Source organism: Podarcis erhardii (genome assembly GCF_964252035.2).
Source record: "Podarcis erhardii genome assembly, chromosome: 9".
In the NCBI taxonomy this organism is placed as follows: domain Eukaryota; kingdom Metazoa; phylum Chordata; class Lepidosauria; order Squamata; family Lacertidae; genus Podarcis; species Podarcis erhardii.
Window position 1 is genome coordinate 38,975,420 of NC_138512.1, and position 14,443 is coordinate 38,989,862.

The 14,443-nt window shown below is 43.1% G+C and overlaps 1 protein-coding gene across 1 annotated transcript in view; it reads left to right on the forward strand.

Moving 5' to 3' along the window:
- The first annotated feature begins 921 nt into the window (after positions 1 to 921).
- PDGFC (platelet derived growth factor C) overlaps positions 922 to 14,443 on the forward strand; it is a 103,839-nt gene continuing 90,317 nt past the window's right edge. Inside the window, exon 1 of the mRNA XM_081875465.1 lies at positions 922 to 2,355. Within this exon, the coding sequence (XP_081731591.1) occupies positions 2,238 to 2,355 (118 nt within the window). The 5' untranslated portion in view covers positions 922 to 2,237. The remainder of the gene's footprint in view (positions 2,356 to 14,443) is intronic.

Genomic DNA, 14,443 nt, shown 5'->3' on the forward strand with positions numbered 1-14,443 from the left:
GAATTGCCAAAGCTTAATTATTTACTTGTTTTACATCCTACCTTTTCACCAAGGAGGTTACGGTTGTTTCCCTGGTTTCCCCAACCTCACAACAACTCTGTGAGGTAGATTAGTCTGACAGATAGTAACTGGCCCAAGGTCACCCAGGGAACTTCAGGACCCAAAGGACAGCAGGGTTCACACACCCACACACACCAATCCTAGTATGTGAAAAGAGCTGGGGAGGAGCAAAGAGGGGTGAGGACAGTGTGTGTTGGTGGAAAAGCTCACACCAAACCATAGTTTACCAAGTCAGCTTTGTTAAGTGCAAGAGAGCCCACTGAGCTGAACTTGACGTGGGGGGGGGGCGGGACTTCTACCATGCCCCCCTCCTTTTCCCTTTGCTTCGAAACATTCCCCCTGTTTGGATAAGGAAGCTAAACCGAGTGGCCATTCTAATAGTTGATTTCTAAAAAGGAAGATGCGAGGGTACATGGAAGCTCCTAACCTCCGATGCGGGGAGGGTGGGATTGCGGCTGGAGAAAATGCACTCTGCTTACGCACAGAGACACAGCGCTCCTGTGCAGCTTCAGAAACCGCAGAAGCAGCAGTCAGCGGTGGAACCCTTGGCCCAACAACGCGCCTTATCGTCCGCTGCTCTTTCCTCCTTTACAGCACCTGTTCTTACGCGGCCAGTTGGCAGCCGTCGAGAAAGAGGGAGCGCGCACGGGAGTCCAGCAGCTCGCTTGAACTTTGCACGACTTTTCGGTTGCTGGTGCCGCCGCCGCCGCCGCCTGCTGAACAAGAGCGAACGTCACCCTGCGCCGCAGCCGGGCACGCCTGACTGACTGGCCGCTCCTGCCTGGGCTTCCTGCGCGCTCCTCCTGCTGCTGCTGCTGCTGCTGTTGCGGCGGCGGCCCTTCCTGCAGTGGCGGCGGGAGGCGGGGGGAGGCTTCCTTCTCACCACAACCACCTTTTCCCGCCAGACCTGGAGGAGGAGGAAGAGTAGGAGGCGACAGCGGGGCAGGTTGGGGCCGCCAACTGCGAGTGGAGGGGAAGAAAGGAGGATCTTTGGGTAGCTCGAAGGAGACTCCAGAACTGGCCTGTGATAAGACCATAGAAGGCTCTGTGAGGAGGAGAGTTGGCGCGAGAAGGGAGGGCGCGCAAGAATTCGGGGTGGAGCAGACCAAGGCGCCGCGCGCGCGCTCGTGTCTGTGCGCGCGCGCGTGTGTGTGTGAGAGAGAGAGACAGAAAGTAGCTCTGAGGTTAAAAGAAAGAAAGGAAAAGGTTGCTTTTCAGGGGACTGTCGCGTTACGTTGGTGTTCTTCAACTCCTTCCAAGCAAAACTTCTGGGGCGCCAAAGTGAAGCCAGGTGCTGCTCCTTGGGAAAGGCGAGCGGGGAGCCTGGAGTGAGTTTGCTCGCTCGCTTCCTCGCTTCTCCTCCTCCTCTCCTCCCTCCCCCCTTCCCTGCCTGCCTGCCTGGGTCGTGGCTTGCTGCTCACTTTTATTTTCCTTTCCCACCCATTCCGAGCCTCCGCCCCCTCCCTCCTTCTCCTCAGGAGCGATGAGGGGGAATGGCAGAAACACGTGAAGGCGAGGAGAGAAAAAACCCCGGGACTCCCAGCCAGGGGTGAAAGAAGCTGGCTCGCCTGGCAGCGTCGAGGCTGCTTAGTCGCGGGGAGAGAGCAAGAGAAGCCGAGAAGGTGGTGTGTGTTTGTGTGTGGGGGTGTGTGTGTGGTGTGTCGCCCTCCCCGCTTCCTTTCCTCCCAAAGGGAGCTCTTTTCCCCACCCCTTTCCCTCGGTTTGTTGGGTAGTTTCTTGTTCCCGAAGCTGACAGGTGCTCCTCCGATCCAGCAGTGCCTTCTGGCGCCCCCTTTTCTTCTTCTTCTGCTTCCCCCAACAACTATTTTCCAGGATTGTTGCGTCCTCCTTGGGAAGCTGGTTTGTGAACCTTAGAAGAAGGAGGAAAAGGAGAAGAAGGAGAAGAAGGGGGGGGGGGGTTGAACCCTGGAGACGCGGAGGGGAAAAGGCTGCCGAGGGAGAGAAAAGTTTTGGATGGGATTATGTGGAAACTACCCCGCTCTTCTCGGCTGCTCGAGCAGGCTCAGTGCTGCTGCTGCTGCTGCTGCTCCTCCTTTCTCGCCAGCGCTGCAGGCTTCGCGGGCTGGTGGAGGTGGTGAAAAGGACCTGATCTCTCGGCAAGTGCCTGGCTTGCGTTGTGTGCCTGCGAAGAGCTTCAACCCCCCCCAGCCTGCCAAATGCTCCTCTTCGGGTTCTTCTTGCTGACATCTGCCCTGGTCAGCCCAAGACAGGGAGCCCAAGGCGAGTCCAACCTCAGCAGCAAGTTCCAGTTCTCCAGCGCCAAGGAGCAAAACGGTAAGGAAAACCCCCCACATCACCCGAGATCTCTCTCTTTGGCGTGCGTGTTTTTGTTGTGTCTAGAGAGAAGGCATAATAAAAGTGTAGTTGCAGCGAGCAACACACGCTGGGGGAGAAGGAGGAGTCGCCGGGGCAGGGAGGTTTTTTTTTTTTTTTTTTTTTTTTTGCATTCCCTTCTTCTTGCTGCTTCTGCAAAAAAGAAAAAAAGAGCCTCAGGGGTTGGGCTGTCGTGGAGCGGCTGGGTGACAACTTTTTAAAGGGCGCCTGTGTTTTCACGCTGGAAACAAGAAGCCCTCCCTACTGTTTCCAGCGAGGCTGTAAAGATCTCCTTTGAAACTCGCACACTGGGAGGGAAAACATCGCCCTATGCCAGAGTGAGCCTGGAAAGACTGAAGCCAAAATGAATGAGACTTGGCAGGTCTGACTTCACGGCGTGTTTGTCACTCCAGGAAACTTGTCAACCTCGTTAACTAGAGCAGGATAGGTAAAAAGGGCACCAATTAAGCGCTCGAGAAGATAGGGAACTTATTAACTATTCCCCCCCTCCCTCCTTGAAAGTGCTCCCTGTGAATTGGTTGGTGTGCCTGTTCTAATTACCTTTTTTTTTGCACTCCACCCCCCCCCCCCAAATATGCCTCTGTATAGTGTGGGTTCCTGGAGAATGACCTCTTCCTTTGCACGTGCTGGAAACAAGCTAATCTGCTGCATAGGAAATGAGAGTAACTTTTTAAAGCTTTCAAGTGTACCTGAAATGTTTAGAAAACTCTCAAATGCAAGTTCCTTTGGGCTGGGGTTGAGCAGACCTGGAGAAAGGCTCCTTTCATAGAGAGGGGCAGCTTCAGTGTGTGTAATTTGCTTAGCCTCCGAACTCCATATGATTTACATTATTCAGATTTTTGAAGGCCTCCCCCCCCCCTTGATCTTCTATTACAAAGCCATTTAAAGGAATACTTTGCAAACAGAAATGTTATATGCCATATGAAACCGCACCACAAATGTAGGCTGCCTAAATTTAGGCTATTAAACACCCTGTTTTCCAGTGGTGTGTGCTAATGTAAGGGGAAAATGTTTTAGTAGTTTCCTTGCTAGCTAGAAAGATGTGATTTCATCAGGATGCAAACTAGCCAAACAGGCATCAGTAAGAAGGGCGGCGGGGGGGGGGGGGGAGATCTTAAACTTGCAGTAGGAAAAAGTGAATGTAGTATTGAATGACATATCAGCTTTGAAGATGTCAGTGCAGACCAGTGAAAATCCCTTGTGTTCCTTGAAAATTGGTCTTCCTCCATATATATTGCGTGAGGGATTTTTTGTTACAAAGTTAACAGAGAACCAAATAGTCCCCCACTGTTATATGAATTTGTAGAATGTGCCTTGTGCTATTAAATTCAGCAAGAGGGATTCATATTGCTGTTGGTTTCTAATGTGATGACATATGGCACCTGCATAGTGCTAGAGCTACTGATCAAAGAACAGCCCAAGGATCAGAGTGACTGCAGAGGGCCATGGGAATATGATCAAAAGAGTCAGAAGCCCAACTCTACATCCACAGGAAACGAATCACACCAACCTTTGTATTTGAAGCTAAGGAAAGCATCTACCTTTCACGACAGTAGAGATTTCTTCACCTTCATTGCCCTCCAGTTCCTCTGTGGGATGGAGGTTTCAGGGTTTCACAGGATTCTGTGATAACCAATGAACAGAAAACCTATATTATACTGTGATTCTGCTAACCATTCCAGTGGGAACAATTCCTCTTGAACAGGTTTAGCTTTGTGGGAGAATGAACATGGTGGCTGATGTTGCTTGTGGATTGCACTGCCTCTGTAATCACATGGGATGTGGGCTGAAGAGATTAAAGTTACCCTTTCATCCTTAGTTGAGACAAAACAGGGCCCCCTGTTTATTGGTTAAATGTGTAAACTGTATTTCCCCAAGGAGTTTGGCGATGAATACCTCCACATCTTGTCTTTTCTGCTGAAGGAGGCAATTTCAATAAGGTCCCTTAAAGATATATTTGTATGACAATATGCCTGAGTTGAATAATAATAATAATACTTTAATAATTTATACCCCATCCATCTGGCTGGGTTTCCCCAGCCACTCTGGGCTGCTTACAGCACATATAAGAACATATTAAAATGTTAAACATTAAAAAATTCCCATTCCAGGGCTGTCTTCAGTTGTCTTCCAAAAGTTGTGTAGTTCTTTATCACCTTGACATCTGATGGGAGGGCATTCTACAGGGAGGGTACCACTACGGAGAAGACCCTCTGCCTAGTACCCTGTAACTTCTCGCAGTGACAAAACTGCCAGAAGACCCTCAGAGCAGGACCTCAGAGTCTGGGCTGAGTGATGGGTGTGGAAATGCTTCTTCAGGTATACTGGGTCAAGGCCGTTTAGTGCTTTAAAGGTCAGCACCAACACTTTGAATTGTGCTCGGAAACGTACTGTGAGCCAATGTTGGTCTTTCAGGACCAGTGTTATATGATATCACTATTTGACGTCTCAGGAGTCTCCCCAGCCCAACTAGCCAACACTTTGAATTGTGCTCAGAAACATACTGGGAGCCAGTGGAGATCCTTTAGGACCAGTGTTATATGATCCCAGTGGCTGCTCCCAGTCACCAGTCTAGCTACCACATACTGGATTAGTTGTAGTTTCTAAATCAACTTAAAAGGTAGCCCCATGTAGAGTGCATTGCAGGTGTCCAAGCAGGAAGGAGATAACCAGAACATGCACCACTCTGGTGAGACAGTCTGCAGGCAGGTAGGGTCTCAGCCAGCATATCAGTTGGAGCTGGTAGATAGATGCCCGGGACACAGAAATGACCTGTGCCTCTATGGACAGCTGTGAGTACAAAATGACTCCCAGGCCACACACCTGGTCCTTCAGGAGCACAGTTTCCCCATTCGGGACCAGGGAGTCCCCGACACCCACCTGCCCCCTATCCCCCCCCCCAAAAAAAAAACAGTATTTCTTTCTTGTCAGGATTCAACCTCAATCCATTAGCCACCATCCATCCTCCAACCGCCTCCAGAAACTCTCACAGGACATTTATTTGGGGATCACAGGGTGGTTTATAATATTAAAACACAAAAATGCATAACATAGTAAACAAATACAATACCCCCATTAAAAGAAATGTGTTTCCTTGTGCTGCTCTGTTCGCCAGAAGTGGCTTAGTCATGCTGGCCACATGACCAGCTGTAAGCCGGCTCCCTCGGCCAATAAAGCGAGATGAGTGCCACAACCCCAGAGTTGGCCATGACTGGACCTAATGGTCAGGGGTCCCTTTACTTTTACTTTATTGTTTAATTAACCAAAGGCCTAGAAGAAGAGGGCTGTTTTTGCCTGACACCTCCATAAAGATATGTAACAAAGGTGAGAGGCGAGCTTCTCTGGGGAGAGCATTCCACAAGCATGGAGCTGCCACAGAAAAGGCCCAATCTCATGTTGCTGCTCTCGGACGAGGCACACGAAGAAAGGCCTCAGATGACGATTGAAGGGTCTGGGTTGGTTCATATGTAAACTTGTAAGCAAAATAATAGAGTAGAAAAATTACTAGAATAGTAGCACTTTCTATAGTATACTTCATAGTTTCGATAGTTGTATTTTTTACTTCAGTACCCAAGTTCCACCTGGCATGGAATGAGGTATACTAGTGGCATCACTGGGTCTTAAGTGAACCTTAAGTAAATAAATGAACCACAAAAACACCCCTTTTTGTAATTATACTGTCTTAGGTCTGTTTATATATCTGAACTGCAGGCTATGTTGATTTATAGTCTCTACTTTGGTAGTGCAGCATGGATTGTAATGTAAAAATTAGCCTAAACCTCCACTTAACATTCTTATCACATTATTTATTATTTATTAACCCATTAATTATAGTTGGACTATTTTAACTTACCATAATTAGAGTGATTTTTGCACCCTTCGACTTAAAATGCTTTGTGCCTCTTAGATTAAGCTACCCGAAGCAAGTAAAACTACTTGAAGTTGCCATTGTAATGTAGCTGTTCTCATGGCATTATTACATATACCGTCATAATAACAGTACTATCAAGGGTGTTTTTTTTGGGGGGCGGGGTGTCTGCTAGCTTGATAGCATGTTTTACTTCAAAGCATGTTCTACTGAGTTCAATGAGATTCATTTCCAAGGAAATGCACATAGGATTGCAGTGTCACAGTCTGATCCTAATTCTATACATTTGTTCTCTAAGGGAAAATAGGATGTTGCATTGTATCTGGTCAGATATTTGCCTATCCAGCCTAGTATGTGGACTGACATTGAATTTTATGGTTTAGGGTTTCAAGTCTTTCACATCACCTGCTATCAGATACTTTTAACTGGAGATGCCAGAAATTGCCCTAGGGGCTTCTGAATGCAATGCATATGTTCTACGACTGCCTCCTAAATTGTGGCCACTGTCTATTACAGGGGTCAGCAAACTTACTGTGCCTCGGGCCGGTGTCTCCAGCACTGATCACGTGGCAGGCCGGAGGGCGGGGGAGCACGTGCCCATACGCATGCACACACACTATTTCCGGCACACTTCTGGGTTGGAGGAGCACCGGAAATAGCTTGTGCGCATGTACATGGGCCTCCTCTAACCCGGATGTGTACCAGAAATATTGCTTGTGCATGCACACAAGCTATTTCCAGTGCTCCTTCGACCTGGAAGTGGGCAGCTGTTCCTGGGTTATGGTTAATGTAAACCAGCAATCCTGGTTTACAACAAATTGGTTAGTTTAACAAGACTACTTCATAACCCATGCTTTGAAGCTGGCTTGTTATGAAACTTGCAAGAGTATTTTTTTAAACTGGGGTCCCTGGTTTGAAACAGCAACCGTGGATTTGTAAAAATGAAACTAACTACTGTCAAGGTCGTGCTTTACTTGGGTTATTCTTGCTTGCCCATGTGTTGCTAAACCATGATTCAACATTATGTGTGAACGTAGCCATTTTCTTTTCACTGAGTTATGAAAAAAATACCTAATAATTTCTGCCCGGTAGGAAAGTACACAGGTATTTTGTATCATCCAGTCAAGTTTTTACGCATTCCTTTTCTTTTCTAGAAGAAATTTAAAACTAAATTAAAAATGGTTAATAATCTGTACATGGAAAGTGTTCAGTGGAACACTTTGTTTCCTAGAACTGAACCAAAAGTTATTGGGCAAAAGTTTTCTTTTTCATAAAAATTCTCATTGCTCATATTTTCGCTGCCTTTTGTTGCCTGTTTGTGATCCTGGCATGATTCTAACATTGTGTGCTATGCTGGTTTTTTTCTACATTTTTTCTCAAATGCCAGTGAAAGCAGGAAACATTGTTGCAGCACTGATAATGATTGCAAACACCATCATTTGTAGCCCAAAGTCGTTACTTTTTTCTGTTGCATCTTCTTGAGTCATCAAGAGAAAATGGTGTCAACCAGCAGCAGGGGGAACTATTGGCATGACAACAAGGCCACACAACATAATTTATAGCACTTGGAAAGCATTCCCCACCCTCAAAATTCCTGAAATTGTATTTTACCTCTTTGAGAACTACAATTTCCAGCACCTTTAAGCTACAGTTCCCCAGATTCTTGAGTAGTGGGTGTAGGGAAATGTGCTTTCAATGTGTTTTTAATGTATGGTATATACACAGCCTAAGTGTAGCAAACACTTTAGCCCTGTTTTCAGTGCTCTCTCCTTACAAAAAAAAAAAAAATATACTTTTTTTGTAACTCACAAGTTGGTTGATAAAATTGAGAGTGGAGGCCATTTCAGCTGATCCCTAATTAATACATTAAAGTATGTATATCAGCAATGACTAGCTAGCTGTTCCTTCTGGATAGAGTAGAAATATTGAAAAGAGCGAGTGAACTTGGAGAGTAAGAATGAAAGTGTATCTTTCCATTTAATGATAACTTTTATACCTACATTGAGGTTAGTTGGTGAATGGTCACTGACTCTAGTATATCATCAAAAACTTCAAAGCAGGGAAAGAGCAATGCATTCTTTGTTTATCATATCCATTCAAAGAAACGTAATGGAATAAAAATGTAAGGAATGTAGTTGTTGAAAGTTGAATGCTAACTAAGAGCACTATAAGCACTGTAAATCCACATCTTGCCAACAACGTCAGTGATTCATAGTGGGTGGCATGCTCTTCATTCTATGTTCATAAAGAGATTGGAATATGTCGTGTCAAAAGAAGAATAAATAGTGCAAAACTTAGGCTGCATACACACCACACTTTTAGAGCGTGACCCCTAACAAACCACAGTGCTCAGGAGGGGAAATCTGCTTTGAATGTGCTTCAAAGGTACAGTTTGTATGCAGCCCTATAGTTCTCTTCATTCTTGCTTTTCTGACCAGCTCAATACATTTTGTTGCACCATCTATAAAATATTTTACAGGAGGGTGTGATTTTACTTGGCTAAATCTACAGAAAATGCTTAGCAATGCAGTATATTGTTATACAAGGCAAATGTTAAATTCTTTATTAATTTGGAAGTCCGGTCAGTATTATTACTATAGTGAGTCAATGGTCTTACTTACAAGAAAAGGGGTAGGGAGCCTCTAGGACCAGTAACTAGTGTGGCACACTCCAGATGTTGTTAGACTACAGCGCATATCCCTGACATATTTCTGGTGGTGGTAGAAGTAGTAATTCAACAGTTAATGAAGGGTATGATATTATTCAGAAATAATTCATTAGCCACACCACAAAATGCATTTTTCACAAGGAAGAAGTAAATTGATACCTTGGGGTTGTTATTACTCCATTTTCTAGGGGGGAATAGGGTGGCATTTTTAGAGTAGAGAGAGAGAGGGAGGAACTCTGGGAAAGGGTAGAGTGAATCCTAGTCTTATAATCTGATTATATCATAATGGTTGCAGAGCATCAGGCTCCATCTTTCATTCCCAAAGCTTTGCTTTTAATTGGGGTTATTTGCTTGCTCCAGATACTAAGTGTAGATATTATTATTTATTGAATTTATATACCACCCTGTAACTGGAGGTATAGATCCTGAGAAAGCATTTACCAGCAAAGTAACTGGCTCTGCTTCATCTTTCTCCACGCCTTTGGAATTAGTGTTGACATTTCACAAGCAAAAGTAAACCTTCATTTCCCATTGTGTTTACTTCCCAGAACAGGTAAAATCAAAGTCATGATTATTCCAGGGGAAGTTTTGTTGAAGACTGATCATAAACATCACATTGAGACACCATTAATAAACAAGGGCAATAAAAATGCTAATCTTTTATCATTGCAAATGCTTTCAGTATCATCATTTGTGGACTATGAAGAGCCAGACTATATGTTGCACTACAGCCATATTTAACATTAGCCCAATAATCCCTCTTATTGCAAAGCACGTTCATGAATGTGCAATGTGTAGTGTCTAGATACATTTGTACAATACTTCTCCCAATGATCCTTTGTGGTTAAATCTCCCTGGCAGCTCTGTTTATGGACAGAGGACATTGAGGACCACATAGTTTCTTGGGATTAAAGTGTGACAAATGCAAGAAGGGATAGCGCGACCACATTTGAAATGCATCTTTTGTTTCTTGGTCATCAATAGTTCTAAGTGTGTACTTTGGTTAGGTACAATTATTCGGATGTACTAAAATAGTTTTGCTACACCCATATTCAGTAAGATCATGTTTAGAGTCAAATCATTCATAGAAATTGCTTTTCTTAACTCTCTCCTAAGAAACAATGCATTCTACCAGTTTCTTGGCACACCTAACGAGACAGCTCTTGGGTGATCTCTTACACTGATGTAATTTCATTGAAGTCAAAAGAGAGAAGTTTATAATGTGAGTGTATTGTTTCCTAAATTAGTATGGATTGCATTCTCAATGGCTTCAATCCAGTGAAGTCTGGGATATGAGCCGGGAAGGAGTGTACTGATTTTCCCTTCCTGGCAGCCTAACAAGTCTAATGAAATGCTGCTCTGGGGGGTTCTCTGACCTTTGGGTGGCTTTAACAGGGACTGCCATTAAATAGAGAGCTGAATCCCCCTTCCCACCTAACATGGGCACTTGAATTCCAGACATAGGATTTCAACAGAAAGCAGCCCCCAGTAGATATGATGAGTTCTCTGAATGACAAAGCACAGGAAATGTTTTGTGTGTGTTTCTATATGGTGTTTTCATCTACAAAATACCAAAAACCATGTGCAAGCATTGTTGCAAACATTTCACCAGTGGTGGTGAATTTATATGAGGCCACTTCCATCAGGAAAGAGCTTGTTCAACTTGCTTGTGGTTATGGACCTCATTCAAACACTCTAAAACAAAATAAAAGGAATGGATGCAATAACTTCTTTATGGAAAAACTATAAAAAGTTGCAGGGTTGTGTAAACAAATTGGGTCATTTACTAGACGTTTAAGTGATGGATATGAAATCCAAACTCAAGAGTCTGGGTTATTTTACAGCTATCTTGATTATATTTCACCTGTAAAATGAGGCATGACATAATTTTCTTTTAGTCATTTTATTTAGATGAAGAGTGACAAACTGCATTATTATGAAATTGTGGTAATATTTCATTTCCCATTGTGCTAAAACTTAACTATTGTGGCAAACATATTAGTCATTTTCTTGAGGTTTTCTTTAACAGTTCTAAAGAGATAAATTATGGGAGGATTATGAATTCCAGGAAGAAAGGGGAGGGGGAACCTAAACTGAAGCCTTGGTTTTGAGATGTGGATTATGATTCAGTAGACAGTAGCTATTCAGTTCATGGGATTCTCTTTGGAATGAGAATCACCTTTGATTAGAAGAAATTTCTTAGAATTGGAAGACCAAATATAGCACATACACAGTCATGTTCTAGAAGTCTGTTCAACTGTTCAGCCAGGCACCCGGGCCCCTGCAGTGATGGGGGTGGGGAGATTGATGCTCCTCTCGGTGGGGAGATTGATGCTCCTCTCGTGCTATCCTGGCTGCGTTACCAGCACTGGGCAGGACCACGACCAGGGGTGGCCCCGCTGACTAATCAGTGACAGTAGGGGCCTGGCCATGGGGAATTTAAACCACGGCATGGCTGGGGCCCCCTCCTCTCTTGTCCATCACTGTATCTCCTAAACCCACCCACCCTCTTTTTTAATGCTTTGCTATGACATGACTTTTCTATGGACAAATATCATCTACCACATTGTTGGGGCCAGGTAGGAATTAATTCCACTTGGCAAATTGGCACCATCCATTTGGTTTTCGCTTACCTTGTAACAATCATCACAACTTTGTGAGGTTAGGCATTGGGTATGTCTTTGTTTGAATGGAGGGTTGTAGCCTCCGCCTGCCCCTCCTCATTAAGGGTATCCTGTTAAAGGGATCTGGGGGTGTGGGCTCTGTCTGATGCATAAACATGGGCTAGGGCCATGCCACAACCTCAGCGGGGACCCCTCACAGTGCCCCTGTTTGATGTAAGTCATAGGGCTCCCCCTATTGGTGGTTTACCTTTAGATGGACTCCCTGCAGACAGACGGGAATCGAGATATAGCCTGGCTTCACCCAATGCCTAAACCAAACCACTCACATCTGTAACCAATAAATTTATGGCCTATTTGAACCCATAAACCTAATACTCATGTCTCTGTGTTTATTATCCACTAGGGGACTGTGGGTCACAGGGCCCTGGCATTCAAGCTCTCAGACTTGCAATGGTTAGTAGAAAAATTGTGTCAATAAGCTATTGAATATTTGATAATAGCGGTTGATTGACCTAGAGTTAAATGCTTTCTCTCAGTGTTCTTCCTTTGTTTTTTACTTTAACACTGTTGCCATTTGTGAACGGTCTTCTTTTAATACTATGGCAATTTGGCTGCCTTGCTTTCTATTAATGTGCCAGATTATAAAGCAGGGAAGGTACACCTGGAGCCTTCCAGATGTTCTGGGCTCCATTTCCAGCTGCAGTCTTCCACAGGTTTGCCATCACTGTCATAAAGTCTATTTTAATACCCTTCCTTTACTTTGTACCAGAATGATTTTCCTTCTGTGGGAACTTTATTCTCCTGAAATTATTGACCCGAAAAAAGTAGGATGCATAAGTATTTGCTAAACTGGTGAACTAGTTAAACTGAAGCAATTTGTTTGCTTAATGAACACTAACTGAAAGAGTCATTAAAAGTGTCTGAAAACATATCCCCTTGACATCATCAGGAGTAAATAAGGATGTTAGTTGATGGAAAAGTAAACTGAAAATAAAGGCCTTCCTGGGAAGCCTTAAAGAGCAAGGTTGGTGGGGAGTGGAGAGTTCTGTAAAGTTAAGCAGAATTGTGGCTGAAAATGACTGAAAGAACATTGTCATTTGTAGCATCCTAGGTCTCCTACTTTATCTGGCCACAACATGCATTAAAAGTATTCAAGGATAAAGAGAGTATAATGAGAAATGTATTTGAATTCAGTGTTTAGTTTCTAGGTTGGTATGTTGTGACACTGTAAATTAGTCGAGGGGGAAACAAGGCCTTGACAACAAGCAAAGTGAGGAATTTATTGTGCCTGCAAAAAGTTGGAAAATAAGCCATTTATGACTGATGGCTTAGTAATATCAGAAAGCTGACACACAGAGTTACACTTTCTGAGAAAGCGAAGCAAAAGCTCAAATGCTCAGGAAAAATGTTATGCAATATGTTTTTTTTAAAAAAAAGTTTTGTCTTGTAACACTCAACAACATCTAGAGAGTAATTATCAGGAAGTGGGGAAGGAGGAATCAAATATTTAGTCTCTAGGACAGTAGTAACCAACAATTAAATGAGAACTCTCATTTCTGGTACATTGACTTTTTATCATGTTCCTGGCCCATGCACTGTTATGCTCAGGCCATCTGGATCCAGGATGCAGTGAACTGGGCTATTTGCAAATGGTGTGGTAGGATGGATTTAAAAAAACCCAACACATTAACTTTATTGGTGGAATGTGATTTTTAGTAAGCTTTTTCTTAGTTTTCTTACTTAACAAACACACACACAAAATTAACAAAAACGATAAATTGATAGCATAAAGAAAAACATACATAATTCCATAAATCCATAAATTCTTACAAGAAAACTTACACCACCATATTCTTAATTCCCATTTACTTATCTTTCTCAATAGACTTCTATCTTCCTCAAAGCGGGTCTGTCTCATCTTTTTGTTATATTGCTTCTTTGACCATTTTCCCATTTTTTTTAATTTTTTGAATGCTATACTTACAATCTTTCTTGTAATTTGTGAAAACTTAATTGAAGCATGTCCAGGTATTGACTTGAGGACACTGTTTTTTTAGATATTCTTTATAGGTTTCCCACTCTTTTGAATTTTTAGTTTGGCTGTCTCCTAATTGTCTCTGTCATTTTTGCCAGTTCAAGATATTCAAATAATTTATCCTGCCATTCCTCTTTTGTTGGTACTAATTCTCCTTTCCATTTTCTAGCAATTAATACTCTTGCTGCAGTTGAGGCATATTAGAATATTCTCCTTTTTTCATTTGGGATATCTGAGTCTAAGATGCCCAAGGCTTCTGGTTTCTTTATGAAGGTTTGCTTGAACATTTTTTTCAGTTCCTCATAAACAACATCCCATAAACTTTTTAATTTTTTGTAGCCCCACCACATATGATACAGTGTCCCTTCTGCCTGTTTACACCTCCAGCAAATGTTAGATCTCATTTTATATATATTGGCCACCTATAGAACTATCTTCACTAAATTTTCCTTTAGTGTATAACAGGCTGTAAATTTCCATTCTTCATTCCATTATCTTTCCCATGCTGATAATTGGATATTTTTACCAAAAAATTTCACCCACTTAATCATTACTTCTTTCAGCTCTTCATCTTTCACCTCCTACTCTAAAAGAAGCCTGTACATTCTGGATATTACTCTTTTCTTATTTTGTATTAATTCTTTGTCTATTTTTTATTCTTCAGTTGCAAAAACCTTTTCCCTGTCTATCTTAAAAACCTCATTTAATTGATGATATTGTAGCCAGCCCGTTAGGAGATGGAACATGATTTTTAGTCCTCCTGCTGTGTCTCCAATAGGAATAGGCAATTTTGTTGATTCTGGTTTGCCATGAAAGAAGCTGGCTTCAAAGTT